The 22,728-nt window shown below is 39.7% G+C and overlaps 1 protein-coding gene across 2 annotated transcripts in view; it reads right to left on the reverse strand.

The window, feature by feature from the left end:
* LOC307039389 (VPS10 domain-containing receptor SorCS3-like) overlaps nucleotides 1-22,728 on the reverse strand; it is a 355,063-nt gene that overhangs the window by 76,800 nt on the left and 255,535 nt on the right. For both annotated transcript variants that reach the window (XM_079681402.1, XM_079681403.1), the window contains 4 exons: nucleotides 21,499-21,563; nucleotides 20,797-20,915; nucleotides 9,074-9,163; nucleotides 7,084-7,263 (listed from right to left, as the gene is read on the reverse strand). In XM_079681402.1, the coding sequence (XP_079537528.1) occupies nucleotides 7,084-7,263; nucleotides 9,074-9,163; nucleotides 20,797-20,915; nucleotides 21,499-21,563 (454 nt within the window). The remainder of the gene's footprint in view (nucleotides 1-7,083; nucleotides 7,264-9,073; nucleotides 9,164-20,796; nucleotides 20,916-21,498; nucleotides 21,564-22,728) is intronic.

Genomic DNA, 22,728 nt, shown 5'->3' on the forward strand with positions numbered 1-22,728 from the left:
GACAGAGGATACTGGCCTTTGCTGAAATATCAAAGTCTCTGCAGAGCACGACACATGGCCAATGAAACTGAGACCAAATGACCTTTGACCCTGACTGACAGTGTGACTTGAGAAAAGCACTATCAATGACTGACTCTGGGGCTGACCAAACTTGACTTTACAACCTGACAGTGTGGGTGTGAATGAATTTCTGCATGTGATCAGTGTAACTGCATGATTCTAAAACAATAACTAACCGAGCATGTCTTTGGACTAATACATTATTTTGGAGCTCCATGGGAAACACAGGTTTCCTACAATTCCACACATTTGGAAAAATGCACATGTGACCCGTTTCTAATTCCCACAGGAGTTGGCGGTTTGCAAATGTAAAACTCAAACTAAAATCTAAAGATTCTGTTTCTTTTAGGACTGCCAGCTGGAAATGAACACTTATTTTCCCTGGAGTGTTTACTGTGAAAGATGATGGATATACTTTTGTGAATGATGTATGGTATTTTCTTATAACCACTGGTTACCTGAAGGTTTTCTTCCCATACAGGATTTTATTACACATGTTTACATGTGTAAAAAGGGGGAGTGTGGGATATTTTCATTTAGGGACTGGAAGAAACCTGCCGCCCCAACTCAGATGTTCAATCTGACCATTGATTGACAGTTTTAGATTTAACCTGCTCCCTATCTGGGGATAAGATAATGTTTGATGAAGGTTGACATGTTTCTAATATTGATTGAGTTATAACAGGTAACACAGATGCAGAATCAGTGGCCAAGGGGCTACTGAGAGAGGTAATTCCAGAATGAGAATGAGAAGGTGAACTGTGATGATGAAAACAATTTTGTAATATTTCAACAGGTATTAAAGTAACTGAGGTTTGAACTGTAGAAAGAACATATTACAGCTAAGTTAAAACATAGTAATGTAATGAGATAGAATTTAAATTAGACAACATCTTGTAACTAGCCTGGTAAAGAAGTAAAAGCCATAGACTGTTTAGATCATTATGGGGATGTACATTTAATTTAAAGTCATAATAGATAGACATTTGATGACAGTATGTTGGATTTCTGTATTCATTTTTCAGCTTGATAATATCCAAGCAGTGACAGGTAGAAGCAGTCTCGCCTGGAAATTATTCACTTTGTCAGTATCATGATTTTAGTTGTTTTTAATCCATAACATTAGTGTGTTTCTTTACCAGAAACATTAGCAGTTCATATTATATTTAGATTTTAAATGGGATCTCAAGGATTTCATTTATAATAACACAGATGCTTGTCAGGAATTCAGAGCTATTGAGATATGTTATTTAGTTCACCTGAAGATGTTGGGGTTTATTTTGTTGACACAGGCCAAGTATTAGAATTCTGAAGCGGCCTACCAGTGGTGGGTCAAACACCTGAGGGCCCAGAAGCACTGAGCGTAGACTTGAGGGGTGGGTATCAGATTTCTCCACACAGGTTGCTGACGCCAAAAGGGGGACCCGAGGAGCAGGAGGCCGACACAGCGGAGTTCGTCTAGCTGAAGGTCGTCAGGCCTACGTGACTCAACCCCAGGTTCTCCGGCCTCTACAGAGTGACCCAGAGGACATCTCATGCCGTCCGCCGAGGAGCAAAGGGGGACATCTGGTACTACTGGAGCCAGTGTGCGGCGAGGAACACTCCGGCTAGGACCTTGGAGGACATCAGGACGGACCTGGCTATCATCAACGCGGACATCCCTACAGCAGACGACTTGGAAGCAGGCATCAGCGGACTGGAGGAGAAGGACCTCGCGGACATCCCTACAGTAGACGACTTGGAAGGAGGCGTCAGCGGGCTGGGGGACTTCTCGAGGCAGCAGAGGAGTCTACTTCTCTCTGATCAGATTAATCAGTTCCACCTTTGAAGGAAAGGCCACATCTCCCCCTCCCTATCAGCTGCCCTTGTTGGCGTATTCTGCTGAGGGGGGGGGGCCTGATGATTCAACAACACGCAAGGATGCTGCTTTCTGGCACTCAGGCTCTCACTGATAGTTTCTTCACTGTCATTGGAGGTTGTTTTCTGTTCTCAAAGGTTTAATGAAGGGGGACAGACACAGTATTAAAGAAGGACAGTAGTTTTGTTTCAAATGTCTTATGTGTGTTGGTCTCGTTAATTCGAGACCAAAAAGGGGGAATTGAAGGATTATTTGAATTATTTGAAGGATTAAAGTAACGTGTTATGGCAGGAAAATTCAATCTGGTATATTCATTTTAATGTCACCTTATATAGACTATGTGTTAAACTTGTGATTTCTGCATTGAGTGACTTCTGCCTAGCAGATACCAAGAAGAGGCCCCTAGGGTCTCTCTGTTAATTATCAATAGTCCTTGCAATTAACAGGGGAAGTCCCAGATACATTTTCAGATATAAGGCAGTTAAAGTCTTGTAGAATTAATGTTTATCTCCTACACATCCTGCAGGCCTGGAGACTTGGGTCACCCAGCAGTAAACAAGATAAACGTCCTTTTGAGCTTATCAATAAAATGTATTCATTCCTAGTAAGCTGACTTTGGGGTGAAGGGAAGTTCAGGGAAGCCATTAAGCCACAAGAACAATTAAACTTCTGTTAATCAACCAAAACTCATGACTTTTGGAGGGCTACAAACATCGTGGAGAAATTAGCTTAAACATGTTTTATTACTCTATGGGAAATGGAAGCAGCATGTCAAATGATCAGGGAAATCTACTTGTTTTAAATATATGTGTGTGGTTGATTGCTTTGTATTAATAATAGCAGTATGTGTAAAGGAAGCTGGAAATATGCAATGTGAAACCTTTTATTTGAAATAAAGATTCTGCAGGGAATATTCTTAAAGAACAATAGCTCAAGTGTCTGAAAGAGCTGCAGGCTAAATGAGTGTGCGGTACTTTTTACTGCTTGAGAGCATAGGTAATGTGTTCCTCGTTATTATTGATATGAAAGTAATTAACATGTATTACGTATATTTAGCCAACTATAACAACTATATCTTAAAACATACTTTTAACTTGTGTGTGGTAACCTGAAGGGGGGAAGATGGACTCAGGGACCAAGGGCCATAAAGGAGATGTGTGTGTGCTGGCTGCAAGATGTGAAATAAGATAAGGAAACTTGTTGTTTAGAGCAGGTTCGTACCAGACACCAAAAGGTGTCTGGTCTTCGTCAAACTGAATGAGACTTTTTGTTTCCGGGTTTCTTCTGCTGTGTCGCACTGATTGGGTGCGACAGGCCATGTGTTGGTCTCTGCCAATAAGATGACCTCTGGGGGAAAGCACGTACACCTCCTCCTCCTGTGTTTTAGTATGAAAGACTGTGTTTTCCTTTGGTTCGCGCTCTTGTTTTTCACCAGCCGTTCCTGAGACCTGTCTCACACGTGGTAGAACCTGAGCCCGGAGTACTCTGCAGAGTGCTTCGTGATTTCTTTGTATTTGTATTTTGTATTGTTACCTTGTATCATTAAAGCCGGATTATTGTTTCACTTGCATTCTGGTGTTTCTTAATCCCTTCCTTTTTCCCGAATTCACCGAGCTTGTCAAACGACACGCGGAGACGAGGTTGGTTTTAAACATCCTCCAAATCTCCAACACACGTTACAGTTCTTAATGTCCCGTTGAAGCAATCCGACTTCTGAGTTCATCTAGCTTATTTACAATGGATTGAACATTAGCCAGAAGAATACTCGGAAGAGGGGGTCCGTTTCCTCGTTTCCTCAGTCTGACCAGCAGCCCGGCGCGGGACCCTCGCTTGGTCTTCCTCCAGCATCTCTCAGTTAGGACAACAGCTAGCCATGGCGAATCTCCATTGTCTGTCGGTGGGCTATTGTCGACGAAGTTTCGGATGTGAAGAAGTTCCTCTCTGCTATATTGTATAGCAGAGCTGGTGCGGTCGGCTTGCATGTTGCGAACCATGTTAAAAGCAAAAAGTAAATAAACACGCACAAAATACGAAAAAGGGCAAAGTTGGAGAGGAGCAAAACGACAATGCGGCCAACTTCACCGGCGCATTTTGCATCGTGAGTACCAGCGTTATAGAGATCATACAAGGCTTTTCACTGACAAACAAATCACTTAATTTATTAAACGAATCATTGAAAACTGTTTATAGAAACGCATGAACAAGAGAAAAACACTTTTTAATACAGTTTACCCAACCCAATCCGATTAATAATTCTCAGAGAGCCACCTGCTAACACCCCCCCCCCCCCCTCCTTTCTGTGTGGGAATAGTGTATGATAAGGAGGAGGATGCAGAGAGAGAGAGGCCCTCTGGGAAGAATAGACATGAGTACTAAGTGGTAGAACAAAACAACTTTCATATACTTTGCTGTCTCCCTTCTGGTCGGAGCACGTCTTCTCTGGAACATTAGCTCTGTGAAGTGCAGTTTGTCAGGGTCTAACAGCAATAAATGGGATGAGTTCAACAGCATTCTTCTTACCATGTGTAATGGTGCTTATTTATCAGAGACAGCAGTGTATCATCCATCTCTTGTTTACGTTCTGATCAAGAACGGTGCTTTGACAGCGTGACAAATGTAATTAAAGTGCCTTATCATCTTATGCTGTGTGGTGGAATGCTTTTACCGCTGCATGGTAATAGGAGTGGTTCACACACACACACACACACACACACACACACACACACACACACACACACACACACACACACACACACACACACACACACACACACACACACACACACACACACACACACACACGTTCATAGCCACACACACCAACATACTGCACAGGGGAGGTAATGGCATTGTTAATTACCACACTGCTGCCACTGCTGCTGGCCAATATCTCACTTCCTTCACTTTCACAGAGTCACCTGCCAGTGTAGGAGTGATAAACTGGGTCCACCAGGCAGTGGAGAAGGAAGGGAAATCTACTTTCCTGCCATGAATACTAATGCCAACAGATACAGTAGCTAGCCAGTAAGCTAACAAGGTCATTACAAGTCCACAGGTGCATGGCATTGAGCCCCATTAAGCTTGCTCTTTATACCACATATGTCTGCCGTCAGGAAGATGGACGACAACTGCCTGCAATGCAAACCCATCCATGTAAGATAAGCAACTGTAACACAAACTCTAGAAAAAGTGTATGTGAAGAAAACAACACAAACAAATCAACTCTAGCTCATCGTCCCCACATCCCTTCAACCTGCCCCTCATCCCTTTACCTCTCCATCTACTGACTCCTTCATCCCTCACTCTCCTTATCCTCACCAACACCCCTCACTCCTCTCATTCCTTCACCCTCACCAAGATCCCTTCACCCCTCCAGCCACTGACCCCTTCATCCCCTTCTCCTTACCAATATCTCTCACTTCCCTCATTCTTGCATCCCTACCAGCATCTGTTCACCCTTCAACACATCGACCGCTCCATCCCTTGATCCCTTAATCTCTCCCTCCCTTCATCCGTTCAGCCTTTCTGCCTGTCTCCACTGACCCCTTCCTATTCAGCTTGTGCATTTATGACATATGAAATGTCTAATTGTAGTTTCTGGAGGACCCACAATCAGCTCGTATAGAATTATACTTGAGACGGAACCCCACTACTTCAGTTCATCCTTCCAGACCAACCAATAATTTGTCATCCACCGTCAACCCCCCACATTTAAAAACAATTCTGTATGTTATTGTATTGATATGATCGTGTTATAATCTTCTATATTTCTGTGAATACAAATAAAGATTTCAGTAATTTGTAGTTAAAAACAAACTAAAAAAGGTATTGAACATTTCTTGCTCATGTAATGAAGTGCTCATTATTGCATTTTAGCCAGCATTACATCTCATATATCAACATTTATTCTCAATTTATATAAAAAAAATCATATAAAAAAAAATATATATAAATACATACTTATCTGTATTATACATATATATGTATATACATTTATTACCAAATCGAAAAGCATGAATATTTTTGCTGTGTCTAACAGAGCCAGTAGAGGCCAGGATATGCTTACTTACATAATCCTAGTTTTGGTCAGACTTTTTATAGACTCTGCAAAATAAACACATTTCAAATTCCACGGTCACAGTTTGTAGCAGGCCCTTTGGTTAATTGTAAATCCTGGTGACATCGTATGGTGGTTGTTCTATCAGACTTCACAACGCTGCTTAAAGACACCTTAAGGCAACTGATAGGGGCATGAAAAATTGGATGAGTCGTTTAAAATAACTGTTCTGATTGATATAATATACAAAACCTGTGTTAAATTATTTGGTTATAATTTGAAACACTCATTATCCTAACCCTTATCTCACAAACCTTCTCACTCCTTATCAACCCCCATGGTCCCTCAGATCCACCGCAGCCAGACTCCTATCCATTCCCACATCCACACTCTGCAGCTTTGGGGACAGAGCCTTCTCAGTGGCAGCTCCTAGGCCCTGGAATTCCCTCCCCCAAGATCTCCGTGACTCTGAGTCCCTCACAGTCTTTCAGTCCCGCCTCAAAACACATATTTTCAACTCTGTCTACCCATAAGCCCCCCCCCCCCCCCTCTCAATCAACTTCCTCTTGACTGCCTTTTTATTTTTGTATTTTACTATACTTACTTGTTTGCCTGTCCTTGTTTGTCTACCCTCCCTCATGTAAAGCGTCTTTGAGTTGTGAAAAGCGCAATATAAATAAAATGCATTATTATTATTATTATTATTATTATTATTATTATTATTATTATTATTATTATTATTATTATTATTATATGGGCCTTTAAAATGTGAGGTAGTAATTTACTGCAGGAGAATTCAGCAGCAGCGTAGAGATTGTTGGGCCACTGGTATTGATTGAGAATCCTATCGATGCACCCTTACTGTTGGAGAATGTGTGGTCATATTGTGCAATGGGGCATACAAAGCTGAATGTATTGCACATTAACCACATGGTCATAAAACCCCATTTTGCTCCACTGTTTACGTGTTGCCCCATGCATAAGCCTGTACTTTATGGCAGTTCTTGAGAAGTATCGAGTAGGTAATAATCCCTTTAACTTCCCATCTGCAATCATTGAAAGACTTCACTTTTCCCTCAAAGGATAAAGAGTTTCAAAAGGTGCCTACCTCGTACAGATCCAGCATCTGGTTCCCCCCGATGCCCCTAGTGGTCTTGACATTTTCCAAGGCCAAGGTGAAGTAGATGCCTCTGGTGTCGGACAAGTAGAGGTTATAGGTGTCGTTCTGGTTCCACTCCTGCACCGCCGCAAATACCTGCTTCTCATCACTGCTGACAATGTGTAAATCCTATCAGGCAGCAGGAGAGATTAAGAGGAGTTATGACTGGAAGCGGAGAGGTGACGGATTATAACATGCTGACCCTGGGGGACTGGTCATGAGATCAATGTTGTGATGTGAATATAAATAGTGGAAATACTATAATGTAAAACTCCCTAAGAGGCTCACTGTGAGTGTGATACCGTCCGTGACCTAAAGTACGACTTTAAAAGCACAGTATGCCAGCTTTAAAGGGAAAATGACCCTAACAAAGTGGCTATATGTGTAGTTTAACAATGTTTTAAAAAAAAGATATTATTTATTTAAGGACCATGCATACAAATAGATTAATCTCAGAAAAGAGAAGAGAGGAATTATACCAGTTTTTATCTAATAGCTAATTTCCATCTGCAGTCCTTAGGTAGGTACATAACAATCAACAAACACTAAAAATATTGCATAATCTCTATCACACAAACAATTATAAAACATGATTTAAGTACAGGTCAATACAATAATAAATAGTACAGTTAAAATATAATATTACAATATTTAAAATTGAAAAACTCAGATTACAGTGTAATTAATTCAACTGGAAGAACATTTCAGTGTTTGATGGCCGTAAATGAAAATGCAGATTGTGCAAAGGCAGTGCGCCTCAGAGGGACAGATCCGCATTTAGTGCAGATCTTGAGTTTATGCAACTCTGCTATCTATCTATCTCACGGCGAGACTGAAGAAAACTCCTCAATGGTGGTGTTGTAGCATTGCAAATTATCCTGAATACCAATTGAACTCTTGAAAGCAGAACAAGACATTAAAACTTAAAAGTTTGTATTTGGACAGTATATTGCAACGATGGTGTTTTAATTACTTTCTATCCATATATTCTAAATACATTTCACTGCTGTGGCACCATCTAAAGCAGGGGTGGGGAACCTTTTTCCACTCAGGGGCCATTTCAATTTTTACAACATCCTCGGAGGGCCGTACAAATTATTGAACTCAACCTTTGCTATAAAAAACTAAAATCACAGCCCATGCATTTGGCCTTCCTTTCATGCTGTGCAAAGAAAAAGAAACCTCTTAATCCAGATATCTTTCTGTTTTATTTTCAAAGTTGTTATGTTATGCTTTGGAGAGAGTGTGTAAAAGGCATAAGGACCAAAATGCAGATACTCCCTACGACTCGTGCATGCATGCAGATTTTATTTTTTAATATTGACGTTAAAAGCATCAATCTGTTGCACTTTGAGAGCAAAAGTAAGATATCTATTGAATTATCTCTCAACACCCATATGAAACAGAACTGTAAACAGATTTCCTTTATGGATATTTTACAAATCTCTCCCCTATTAAATTGTTTTCTTGTTTATTAATAACAATTTTTGTTTACTGTCAAATAGTATTTTATACCTGTTTTTCATTTATTCTCTTTTTATAACTATAGTGATTATATAAAGGTGTGCCTTTGCTTCACTGAGCTGATGTGTACGGCTCCTTATGGGTACTGCAATTTTTAAAGTGCTGTAGCGGCGTTCCGGCAGCACTACACCACGTGATGACACGTTACGCTCGTGTTGTGTTCAAGGAAGCTGTCCTTGGCCATGAAAAACAGCTAGTGGCGTGTGTAATTCTATTGCGGTCTAGCTTTCTTTAATTATAATTTTTTTGCATGTGTTTATAAATTACCTCAAGGGCCGTATCAAACGGTTTCACGGACTGTATACGACCGGGTGGCCGGAGGTTCCCCACCCCTGATCTAAATCAATGGCTTTCAGGAATAGGAATACTGAGGTTATTGAATCAAAAAACAGGTGAGGTTAATGCTGAAACTTACCTTAGGCAGGGAGTATTTGGGGAGTTTGATTTGTATAAAAAGGTCTCTCTTGTAGGAAACATAATATGTGGCTCGTCCTGATGTAGGAACCTGTAACACATAAAGTCATATGTATTTCATATTGAATAAAACATGCAGGTTGTATGCACGTTGCTTCTCTTTTACCAGTGATGGAGGTCTGCAGTTGAACAAATGCAAGGACACCTTTTACTCATGTGTCACATAATCATTGAGACCATATCATATTTTTCTGCAAATAATTAAAGTGGTGGGTCAAAGCCATAGACTGTATATATAAATGGACGCAGGGTCCGTGACGTCACCCATAGGATTCTGCAGAGTTGCCGAGAAGCCCTTAGTAGGCGGAGTCGGCCACTAACGGCTCGACAGTGACGTCAGAGTTCAACTCCCGCCTTCTCCAGCCTGCTCCAAATAAGGGCAAAGAGGCGGAGCCGAGGCGGGCCCTGCTGCCACATAGCTGAAAGTTCCAGAGCTAGCTGAAGCTACCAAGCTAAGCCAACATGCTCCCCATCTGCACACTGCCGTGGCATTTTACGTTTCTAAGGTAAGCGGACATGAAACTATTCAGCAAAACTATAAATAATAATTTAAGTTATTGAGTTTTTAGCATAATACTTCAGAATCTTAAAATTCCTTAACGTGTGTATGCAATTGTGCTAAATTCAACACTGGAATCAAGCAAATATTAATATGTTTTTATGACATTAGTTATTTATATTTTGATATCACTTAATTATACATTTAATACATTTAAATCAAGCTAAGGTACATGTGATGGTAGCTAGTTAGTGTTCTTACCTGTGAGGCCTCCTCCAAACAGCATAATAACCAGACTGTATCATTAAAACTAAGTACCAGTTCTAGATCCTTGACTTTAGACAAACAATTCAAAAGACAACATGTATTTAAGGAACCAATCTTTATTTGAATGTGCCTCTTAACGTGATATATTAGTTATACAGTAATAGTATTGACAATCTAAAAAAATTGAGCAACTCAACAGTCAACTTTATGTTTCTTTTTGTCTAAGCATTTGTTATTTTCATTTTCCCCCTCTCATATTCAGTGTGGACGGATTGAGACGGCGTGGTGTCCAGAAAGCTGCAGAGACTTCAGGGAGAAACCTCTGTGTGATGGACGTCCTGTCTGTTGGTTTGGAGAGGACTGAGGGTCTTTCCTCTGTGAGGAGGACCAGGCCTGATGGAGGAGCCCATGCTGGGCAAAGCTGATACCAACTGCACAGGCCTAGTCTGTCACTTTATTTGACAAAATGTGTTTACTTTAATAGGTTTACACCTTCTGTCCATATGTGCTTTTTATTTAAAACATGTTTGATTAAGTTTTGGTTCACATTTCAATAAATTGTATTTGTATTTCCACTCCTTTTGTCCATTATTCTTACTGAAAATGTTAGATTACAAATTCACATCTGACTGAAGATTGGCCCCATTTATTTGTGACGTTGCAAACTCTGTGGTACAAGGCAAAAGTTATGTGAAGCTCATAAAGCGAGGCAAATAGAAATAATCAGCTGCTGGCGTGTAGATGTGGAAATAGGTGCATTCGATCAGCTGACTGTTTTTACATTAAAAGTAGTTTCTTAGTGTACTGGTCTTAAAATCTCATAGCATCAGCTTTTAATGTTCCTCTTGGATGTTCTTCTTGACCCTCAGAGAAGGAGAAAATGTCGTGTCTTTCAGGTATGTCCTTTCCTAACGAAAATTACAGGAAACATAAAACATATTATTGCAGAACAAGTGTGTTATTTATGAAAGCGGTGTGTTTTTGTGTTTAGGGGCTATAGATATAATTATTTTTTTATTTCAACAGTGAGCTACAAAGACAATCAGATTATGAATGAAAAGTATGAAGTTCATCAACATTGAAATATATGTTATTATCAAAATAATATTTAACTGTTATCAAAACATAGTGCAACTGTAGAAGCTTGCTCTGTTGTCTCACTGAAAGAATAACTTTTACCACGTTTTTTACAGACAATATTGAGAGATAAATAGTAGCAGTTCTCACTATGTGTTAAATGTCTTTGCCTTTAATACATTAAATTAGAAAGCTGACAAAATCATATTGCATCTAAATGTAACTTTTTGCACAGAAAAAACCCTCAACTTAACTGATGTGTAGGTGATCTAGTATTTAGTATTGTTTAATGGAATGTATATCAGTGTATTAAAGTCAATACTTCATTTATTTAAACCAATATCTTTCTTGATTTTTTGTACAGTATGAAAAAAATAGTATTTGTACCTGTGCTGAAGTTCACTGCTGTGAGGAGTCCAGTTCTGTCTCTCACTCTCTGGTCCAGCATGTCTGCATCACCTGGACACCTTAAACAAACGGATATATATGTAAAGTACCATGTGTACAAACAATATAACTGATTCTCTTCTGTTGAACATGTTGGATTGTGTATTGTCCGAGTAAGGTTCCTTTTTATTTTACTGTAACTTTGGAAGTTGTGTTACCAATGCTTACTGTTTATTTGATACCAATTTGATAATGCAATTCATAAAAACAACAAGGTTTGGGATTGTTCTTCAGATGACTGTGATGTTAACGTGTAAGCTCAATAATAAACTCCAGCTCAACCAACCATATTGTAATATCTAAGTAATCATCTTGAAATTTGAGATTTCACATACACTACTTCGACATTAGCTTGTCTACATACTTGAGCATAGCCAATTTAAATTAACCTTAGCGATGCATACAGTTCCCACCTACATAATAATCATCTCTCTAAGTTACAAGGATGACCTTATTTTATCAACCTCAAACAGAAGCTGTTTGTTGTACAGTATTATCCCACTTAACACTTGTCTATTTCGTTTTAACCTTTATAAATAGTCTATGATTTTAACTTGGAGGCTACTATTAGCATCGTTAGCACCAATGTAGCTACCACTCGCTTACACGCTAACCCAAGCCTTAACATTAATTACGTAGTTGATTAAAATCATTAACACATAAATAAAGTACTCAAATTTCACTTACCGCAAAACCGCATTCATGCACCGTCTGTTTCAACCACAGAGCGAGTCACAATAGTCCGATATATAAGCATGAAGAACAAACAAACACGGCCGGGGGCAAGTTGTGTTCCCTGGATGAGCTGAACAGGCAGAGTGCCTGTAGCTTCACGGAGCAGCTAGCAGAGAGACAAGAAGCTAACAGCAGCAGTCACTTCACAGAGCCGTCACTCAATGTGACCACGCCCTAATTTATGCAAAAACGTTAAGACCTAATATAAATAAAAGGGTCGTGTTAGAAAACAATTCACTCACAGATCCATAATCATGAAGGTGGAATCTAACTATATTCATAATAATATGTATTGCATCCATGGGTAGAAACATGTTTTTTTCTGCTGTAAAGTTGGGCATTTTAACATGGGGGTCTATGGAAATTGCTCCTTTCTGCAGTCAGTCCCTATCAGCCAATATATGAACTGCAGTGTGTGCCACTTCCGTATTGGCGTCCCGGCTCTTCCACGGAGTTTGCCGCTTGGTCAAAGCGTACATTCATCACCTTATCACTTCGTCCAGCGGGTTTCCAAGACGCTGCTTGGAAACACAGCTGTTTTAAAATTGTATAGGCATTAACAGCAATTTCCCAGTTTGCATCCAAATGACACTTCATATTATTGATGTCAATGCGCTTTGGTGGTTTTCCAAGTGAAATTTGGTAAACATCTCGTAGGTAAATCAACAGTCACAGTAAAGTTTGTCTAGAGCAGGGGTGCCCAATACGCCGATCGCAAAGGTAGTGTGGGTAGATCGCATTGGCATTGAAAAAATATATATATACTGTATATATTTTTAAAGTTAGCCTATCATCCATCCTTACTATGGCATTTGCCACTTGATTGACGTACAGGTAAGCCAGTCTGAGTTGTATTGCGCCGTACGGGTTCATGCAGTTATGAGGGGGGCTCACCTCTTCATCTGAAGCGCAAATGCGGCGCCATTAGTGTAAGCGCGCCACAGTTTATCCACCGTTTAGTCCACTAGCACCCCTGTGCGCGCTCACGACACAGATTGGGCAGGGGCGGCCCTATAGGTAGATCTTTTGGGCTTGGTCATTTTAAAAGTAGCTCCCAAGCTGAAAAAGTGTGGGCACCCCTGGTCTGGAGAACGTTTTAAGTTGCCAAACCAAGTCTCATCTGCAGGACAAGAAAAACATATTTTTTCCTTAGAGGTAGCCACTTTGCAAACACTTCTTTTATCAAGGCCTCATGTGTTTCCTCGTCTCTGTAACCATATCATACTTTCTCCAATCAAATGACGTGTTGTATCAGAGTGTACATCCATCTCCCACTCTTATGCTGACTAGTTTTCAAGACACTGGTAGATAGAACGTTTTTTTTGTGTTTTAACTTCAATGGGCATTCATAACAACCTCACGGCTTACATTCAGAGGACCATACCCTCTCTAGGTGTCAAGGTGCTTGGTGGTTTCAAAGTGGACTTTGGTAAATATCTGGGTGGTGAATCAGTAGTCTCATTATTCGTTTTTCAAGGAAATCTTTAACTTCCCTAACCGAGCCTCATCTGCAGGCTAAGACCAAAATAAGTTGTCCGTAAAGGTAGACACTTTGCAAACACTCGATCAAGACCTCAGGTGTTTCCTCATAAATGAAACCATGTCATATTCTATCCAATCATTTGAAGTGGCGGGTAAAAGAGAAAATCCATCTCTCACTCTCTTTGTTCTGCTGGTTTTCAAGGCACTGCTAAACAGAAAGGTTTTGGTTTTTTTTTATTTTAAGGGCATTTATAGCGATCTCCCGGCTTGCATTCAGAGGATGTTGCCCTCTCCAGGTTTCAATCTGCTTGGAGGTGGACCTTGGTAAATATCTGGGTGGTGAATCAATAGTCTCATTATTCTTTGTCCAAGATAATCTTTAAGTTGCCTAACCAAGCCTCATCTGGACGCTAAGAAATAAGTTGTCCTTCAAGGTAGCCCCTTAACAAACACTCCAAGATGTTTGTGTTGTTAGCTGATGCGGCTAAAAAACACAGGGTTGGTGGCTGTTTAAGAATTGTCATTAGCCTCAAGGCCACGGAAGTTCAACACTTTATACTCATACACACAGAGACAGTGCAAAGTGAGACTGCAGCAGAATAACACACGTTTTAGTCCTATCAATAACGACATAATACTCGGAAAAACCTTCAAATCAGGCCTGTGGCTCACTGCTGAAAATAAGTGATATATCAGTAATAATGTTGTATGGCAGGGCTGATTATTTTTACTGATCTTTAAGTTCTCTGAATAGCCCAGAAGAGAGAAAACAAGCTATATTGGCAGAGTAGCGGTGAGCACTGCAGAACAGTCCCACATGCATTCGAGTGCAGGAGTATGAGATCGATGGTGGGGTAACCAGAGGCGGTTTGAACTTTAAGAGGAATTGGTATGATTGATTTTTTTCCCCCATCCCTTCAGGATCTTTCGTCTGTGACGCATACGTGTTAAAATGTGGAGGTGCTAGAATTGAAGGGGAGGTTTAGGTTGAGTGATTGTGAGTCTACTTGAAATACTTCGGAGAGGTCAAACGGGATTGAAGGATCTTTGGAGAACAACTCTATTTCTTTGTCTAATGTGCTGCCAAGGCTAGTAGGAGTTGTGCAGGAAACACATGCCTGTAGGTGGCTCAGGTAAGCAGGCCTCTGAAAAATAGCTTTCTCTCTCCTGAATAAAGCATTTAGTGGGATCAAAGAGCTGGAAGAGTGCCATTGCGAGTACGACAACCACTACAACTGCTACTACTGACATATGAATCAATAGCCAAATCTATTCATTTAACGTATTATTTAAAATGTATTATTTAAAATGTATTATTTAAAATGTATTATTTAAAATGTATTGTTTTTTATTAAATAACACAAACCAACATTAAATTCAGTTTGTACAGTGTTTGTACTGGCTGATGTTAGACTTGAGGCGTAACATTTTTTTTTCAAAATGCTGGTTCTCTTTCAATTTATCTCGTTATCATAATCAACGACAAAGGCTCAGTGGAGAAAAAAAACAGGTTTGAGAGGGTTACTTTAAAAATTGAATCCACCGATTACCAAATACCTGTAAAAAATAAAGAAATAGTAACTTATTATCATGCTAAATAAGAAGTGTAACATGAATAGTTTATATATTAGTTTTACAATACTTTCACAACAAAAACAAGAACACAAGCGGGTTTAGCTCCTAATATGGATACAATAATATGGTTGACCCATTGATTTTAGACTAACGTTAGCTTTTTACTTCACCAAATGGTGTATGCAGAGATTTTCCTGTGTTTGCCCCCCAAAGCTTATTCTATACATTCAATGGAATCCTTCCGCTTGCTAACTTCCGGGTCAGCATACAAAGAATATCTCATCACTGCACCACTCTATTAACAATGTCTTCGTTATTTTGGGTATGGGCTTTTATATGCTTTAACTGGTGGGATATGGAAAGGTGGGGAGATCAGTGTGTGGAGGATTTTATAAAAGATGGTTTTCACTCAGTTTGTTATTACAGTGTCAGGTAAGGTTTATGGAGGTCATGGGTCATCTAACTCTCGCTTTAAGAAAGTGGTGTTTTGAGCAGCTGGTTGTAAAAATAGTGAAGTTGGTTAAAAGATTCTTGAAGGTAAGTGCAAGCGATGGTCTAAAGTGCTTTGGTCTTATTCCTTTGGATAGAGATACATTTAAGAGGCGAAGAGGTAGGTAGAAAACATTATCCCATACTTTGATTCCTAAAAGGTCCTGAAAACCGAGCACAACGACAATTTGTGGAGATAAATTTGAGAACAAGTTTTGTGGACTAGCCATGTAATTATACTCCCCTTTCCTACACAATGTCAAAGTAAATAATATTCAGGCTTTAGAGGAAATTAAAATGCAACCCATAAATCGTATCTGTGTTACTTAGAATTCAGGACATTACCATTTCAGATTTTTCTGTCGCACAAATCATGATTAAATTGACACACCGGGCAGTGGCTAGTATGCATATTAAAAACGTAGCCTGGCTTCCCAGAAAACCAAAGCACAAATGTTCAGTTGAGGTTAGAGTAAAATCTGATTTATATATGTATTTTCTGCCAAGTGCTATATTTTACTTTACAGATATTTTATATAGAATCATAGGAAATATATAGGTGATTTTGTGGGAGTCAAGGTGAGGAAATTATCATTAGGAAGCATCAAATTGGTCTAATAATAAATCTGCTTAAGCAATATTTTGATTATGAATGTGAAATAAATCTCTCAAGTGGCACTATAATTCCAATAAATAACTCCAAAAATAGCTATAATTGACGTTTGACTCCTGCAGGCCAGGAGGATGATATCCCTGGCTTGGAAGAAAATGGATTAACCTTTGAAAAATGTATGGGTTAAAGGAAGGAAAGGACATTTTTATTGGACATTTTTCAGAAACCAGCAACCTCCGAATGGAGTGCCTAATGATCTTTTTTAAGACAATGTAATGCACAATGTAATGAAATTTGCACCTAACCTGATGAAAATGTATAAAATCCATTATTGGATTTCTTAACCAATAATGTAATAAAATGTTTCGCCTGATATTGTAATTCAAACAATGTTTTAAATAATGTAATGCATTTCAGGGGGGCATATCTATTTTTTTTAATATGATTATTTTGAAGGATTATGTCCTAATGTTAAAGAAGACATTTTATTTTTCAGAAATGACAACTTTTTCAAATGTATGATACTGTAAGTATACCTATCTTTAAAGCACACATTTGATTTCCTCTTTGGAACAACAGTACATTTCACAATCAATAGCAAGGAGTACGTTCCTATCAGGCACAGATGCATTTAAGTAAGGGTGCATTCACACTTAATAGTCCGCTCTCTGGTGCGCACCAGACCACAGTTTGTTACATTGTTTCATTTTTCAGAAGGTTCGGTTTGCGTTCACACCAGGTTCACACGGGCAAAACTCAAACGGACTATAAACTTTAAACTAGGGCTGTCAAGTTAACGCGTTAATAACGTGTTAACGCAAACATTTTTTAACGCCACTAATTATTTTAACGCCACTAATTATTTTAAAGCAATTAACGCATGTATATTTTTTGTCCTCGGCCGCCCCGTAGTTTCAGAGCGCATCGAGTTTAAAATACCATCTACAAGCTGATGCTGACAGCCCCGCTCCTGCCGTCCGCTTGCGGCAGACCACACTTCCACACTCACCGGCAGGCACTGACTGGCCATTGGGAGGACCGGGAGGGTGTATGTGTGGCGCGAGAGAGAGACCTACGTGTATTGTTGTTGCTAGCATCTGGTGCTAGCTAGCTGCGCTAACGGATATAAGGAGCTGTTTAAATGAAAACAGATCCAACGATCCATCACACACACACACACACACACACACACACACGCACACGCACACGCACACGCACACGCACACGCACACACACACACTTTGTATTGTATTATTGTATGAGAGAGGTTCCAGATTGAATGTTCAGAGGTTGTTGTGTTTAATATTCATGAGAATATTTGTCATTGTTCAAATGATCATAAACATTTGCATATAAAGCATATTTGTCCACTCATATGTTAAGAGTATTACAAACTTCAAAAATATTAATCTAAGGTACATTTAGAACAGATAAAAAATTTGCGATTAATCGTGATTAACTATGGACAATCATGCGATTAATCGCGATTAAATATTTTAATCGACTGACAGCCCTACTTTAAACACAAGTCATGTGCTCGGAAATACTGTTCAACCATTGCTCAGACATTAAGGGGGTAAAAACGCAAATCCCGGCAATTTCTAGCGGAGCCTCCGCCATGGAGCATCGGCACTTTCGGCAGGTTATTCTCATGCTGCTGTTAATCTGGAGATTAACAGACACTAGCGTCCCGCGCATATGATTATATAATCAGACAACGTCCGTTAAAAAACAGCGGAGAAGTAACGGGCAGAGACCCTCTTTTTTACACAGCAGTCCAGACATAGACATCAGACGGCGACACATATTCAGTTGCCAGTTACTTTGGCATTAGGGCAGGGATATCTAGATACTTCCCAAGGTTTGACATAATGAAGTGTGCTACTTTTAAAGCAAGCAACGATGTTTTCAAATCTGGAATCAAAAAGCTCCTCATTTGCCGTTGCTACGTTAGTTCAAAACAGTAACAACGGACTATTTTTCTTAGCGGATGCATGTCAATTTAAATCAATACTTACTATTTTTCAAATCAATAAAATCGTTTTCTAAATCCACAAAAGCATTTAAATTAATATTGGGAGTCATGTCGTTACTTTGTTGAGAATGTGGCCATGTAATAAGCGGGATAATGTGCAGCGGCGCGGTCATTATGGGGAAAATAACACCGACAGGCTGATCAGGAGCCCAACTTGAAGCCGAGGGATCTAGATCGGCATGTTCTTGTTCATGAGACGTTCTGCAGTAAGGAGGGGCGTTTCACCGACGACAGGTGTTCTTACTTTTATGTAGCTGACGGAGAATTTTTACTTTACACAACACTGTTCAACACTTAATTCTGCTTTACTCTTTAACTAAACAACTGCGGATGTCTTGAAAGACTCTTTCGCTAAAGATTTTTGAAGATATCCGCGTTCTTGTGACACGTAAATACTGCGCTTCCTATGTTTTGGTGCAGACTGCGTTCACACCAGCAATGAACCGCTCCAGAGTTTGCAAGCAAGCGCTCCGAGACCAACTATTTTAGCGGACCAGAGTCCGGTTGTTTAGTTCACTTAAGAGGTCTCGGACTGTGTTCACACCGACCCAAATTAACTGCACCAAGCGGCTAAACGCACCAGGGTTCAAATCAACCGGACTATACAAGGCAGGTGTGAACGCACACTAAAATTGGAAATGAACCCGCCCATAGCCATGCTGAAAGATGGTCCATTATAACAGTGAAATTCAAATGTAATTGCCATCAGTTGCACCCCCAAGGTTTGTAATCAATGACAATTACCTTGTCGTGGCCTCACCGAATAAGTTAGAGAACCACTGCTTGAACTTAGTACATTTTATGGGGAATTTTTTATCTCCCTGCTTATTCATTTCCTAATCACAAATTCACTGTTTCAAACAAATTAGCGTTTGCAATGGTATTAAAATAAAATAAAAACATTATTTGTTTAGTGGTAGGGGTGTAACGGTACACGTACCCTTACCGGAATTATTCGGTACGCGCCCTTCAGTTCGGTACACACGTATACCGAATTGAAGGGCGCATACCGAATAATTTTAGTGTACCGAACCAATATAACGTTAAACGTAAAACATTGAGAACGTGAACAACTTTTTGGAAGTAATCTCAGGTGCTGCGTCGCAGCATTCAGAGAAATTTGCTCACATAGTTTATGTTTTGTGAGTACTAGTACAGTAAAGTTCAAATACAGATTATTTCAGTTAATCAAAATGCTGCACCTTAAAGGTCCCATGTCATGCTTTTCCGGTTATTACCCTTCCCTTTGTGTGTTATGAAGGTTTTTATGCATGTAAACGGTCTGCAGATTCAAAACCCTCAAAGTACACCCTGTAGCGAGTAAAACTCTAACACAGAAAATACCTCCCCAAAACACCTCGTTGGAGATACGACATTGTCCATTGATTCTTCTGGGTAACTCATGATGTCATGCGTTACCCGGAACCAAATGGACCAATCCGTGGAGCCGTTACGTTACGTCCACGGAGCCGTTACGTTAAGCCCCCGCTGATTGGTCCAAATTGACCAATCCACGGATTTATTCACACACACACTCAGTGCATGCAGCTCTGCTGATTTCTCCTTCCTGGCTGCAGGCTGATAACAGACAGTTGGGATCGCAGCGAAATTCTCTCTGCAGATCCATTCTCACAGCGTTTATCAACCTTTTTCTTACTCAATATCAAGCCACACTTATTGTTTTTACTTCGGCTGTGACTTTGTGTGTGCTCAGGGTGAGTTTGGCTGTGTTTCGTTGTCGCTAAACAAGGAAACCACACCTTCCACGGAACTCAGCACGATTCACAACGTCCCGACCAATCAGAGCACACTGTGCTCACAGAGAGGGTGGGGGCTGGAGCTATTGGAGCTATAACGAGCTATAACGAGCCGTTAAAGGCAGAGAGTGAAATTCAGTGAATACACGTAGTTTACAGAGATGCTGTATGAGAAACCAATGCGAGTTTGGAAAATATAAATCTATTCTAGTAGACCTCAACAATGGAATTATTATCAGTGGAAATGGCCATGACATGGGACCTTTAATGTTTATTTTATTATATATTGTATTTATTTGAGTGAATACATTATTCACAGTTTAATAATAATAAAAACAAATATATACATATTTTATGTTTTGTGATGCACCGAAAACGTACCGAACCGAACCGTGACCTAAACACCGAGGTACGTACCAAACCGAAATGTATATACATATTCAGTGCAACAATTGCATAAAACAAAAAAATGATTACATTATAGATGAGCTTGTGTTTTGTGTCTTTGTTTATTGATTGTACCCATCTTTAAAAAAATCGTAATTAGTCATTCGAAAATAAATGAAATACTACGATAATACACACTTACATCTCAGTTAGCATATAGCCAAGCTAGTAATAGACATATTTTCCTAAGAGGTAGCATAATCCATCAGCTAGCAGGTAGTGAGTGGTGTTAGATCCCTACCTGTATGAATACGTAGTCATCCTGAACCACCAGCGAGCTGATGTCGATGTATCCAGGGAACGGGTAGTTCCTGTTAGCTTCTGTGCACGTCTGAGCTCTGCATGTGACATACTGCACATCTGTCCCATGGGAAGACATATCGAGAGCATGATCATTTTATGAATACTACATCATCTGTAGTAAATAGTAATATATTGAGCTATATGGAGAGCGCTTTGAATGGTAGCCGTTTTTCGTCAATAATAATAATAATAATTTTCGAAGCTAATAATGTGGTGTTGTGTTGTACTCCACATTATGTTAGACATTTTCTCTGCCTCTCTTTGTAGCGCCATATGTATTTTTATCATGTGAAGATTGCAGCATCTCTGCCTGCAAATCACACAATGGTTATACGAGAAACAAATCATGTGAATATCTTTGATTAGAGCTACCATGCCACACAGGCTGGCATTAACAGTTTCACCTCTGTATCCTATGGAGGACCTTGGTGGTACTGCCATTCAGAGTTATGGAGCTGACATTCAGCGAGTGAAAGGGAAGGGGGAAAAAAGGCCATATTAATCATTAAGCAGTGGGTTCAGTGGTAGGGAAAGTACTGTCTCCCTGGGGATTACTGCTTTTATCCAATAGGAATGTATTCCTATAGAGACCTGCTCAATACTCCCCTTTGATCTGAATGTGTGTGTGGGAGTTACTCACTTCCATCCGTCGTATGAGCCTCCATGTGGACCACATCTGGCTCTTTGTCGAGGCCGGAAACAGACCTTGGAGAGAATGACACCGTGGAAGAATACATCACCGTAACGTTAACAAATGGAAAGTGATGTAAAGATAGAAAAAAATACCAAAAAGTTGTTGGTGGGGGGCATGCACTAGATTTAGGGGTAGGTTGGAGTAAGTTGTAGTTTAAACTGGCTGCATTCGCCCACTCACTTGGGTTCAGAGAGAAGTAGGCTACACTAACAAAAACATTGACTTTATTTAAATGTATTTCTTCAACAGATTGCACATAACTATTAGGTTAGTTGAAAGCAATAATATTAAGTTGAACCTATTATTTCTTATTTAAATGTAATATTTTTGCTTTCAACTAACTATGTGAAATGTATGGGCATAAAACATAATTCAGTCAATGTCTCAGTTTTTTCAGTGTAGTGAGTCTGGAAGTGAAACTCCCAGTTGACCAAAGTCTCTGCACAATTCTTCTATTGCAATATATAAGTGCAATTTCATCCCATTTTCCACCACAAAATCCATCACAATCTCTCTTCCACTACTGGTTCTGATTGTTTTTTTCCCCTGTGTTTGGAATAAATGGTCAAATGAATGTAAGTAATGGACTGGATTTGTTTGAGTGGGTCAAAGTGTTTCCTTCCTGTATTCAGCCCCTCACAGATTTTTTGGACTGCCTGACGGTGCCTGAGAGGGCTTGTTGACGTTCAGGGTTTATAAAGTTGGCCAACTGTCATTGGAAACTTACCTTAAATGTAATTTGTATTGGTTTATTTTAACAATGTTAACAATGCATGATTCCTTATGATTTAATTGCAGATCTACTGTGAGCTAATGAGCAAACATAGCAAACATAAAATCATTTCAAATATACCGACAAAACACTTCACAATTTTGCAGGTTTTTGTGGTTGCATGTTTCTCCAAGTTGTTCAATTGTTTCCAAACCCTGTGCATATGTTGTCAAATCGGTGAAGCTGTTTCTTCATTTGCATGTGTAGCAACAGTTGTAGTTTTTTAATTGCATCATTTTTTGAAACTGCAGTGCGTTGTGTTTAGAGCCTTTATAACGTGTTAGCCCCTGTCGGCCACAGTAGCCTACAGCAGCAATACTAACCCAACAGTACAGGGATTCTTCCTTCATATTCTCAATGCCACATTATTGCCAGCACATCCACAAACTGTAGACTGGTGTAGT

This window comes from Notothenia rossii (assembly GCF_949606895.1).
Source record: "Notothenia rossii genome assembly, chromosome: 1".
Lineage (NCBI taxonomy): Eukaryota > Metazoa > Chordata > Actinopteri > Perciformes > Nototheniidae > Notothenia > Notothenia rossii.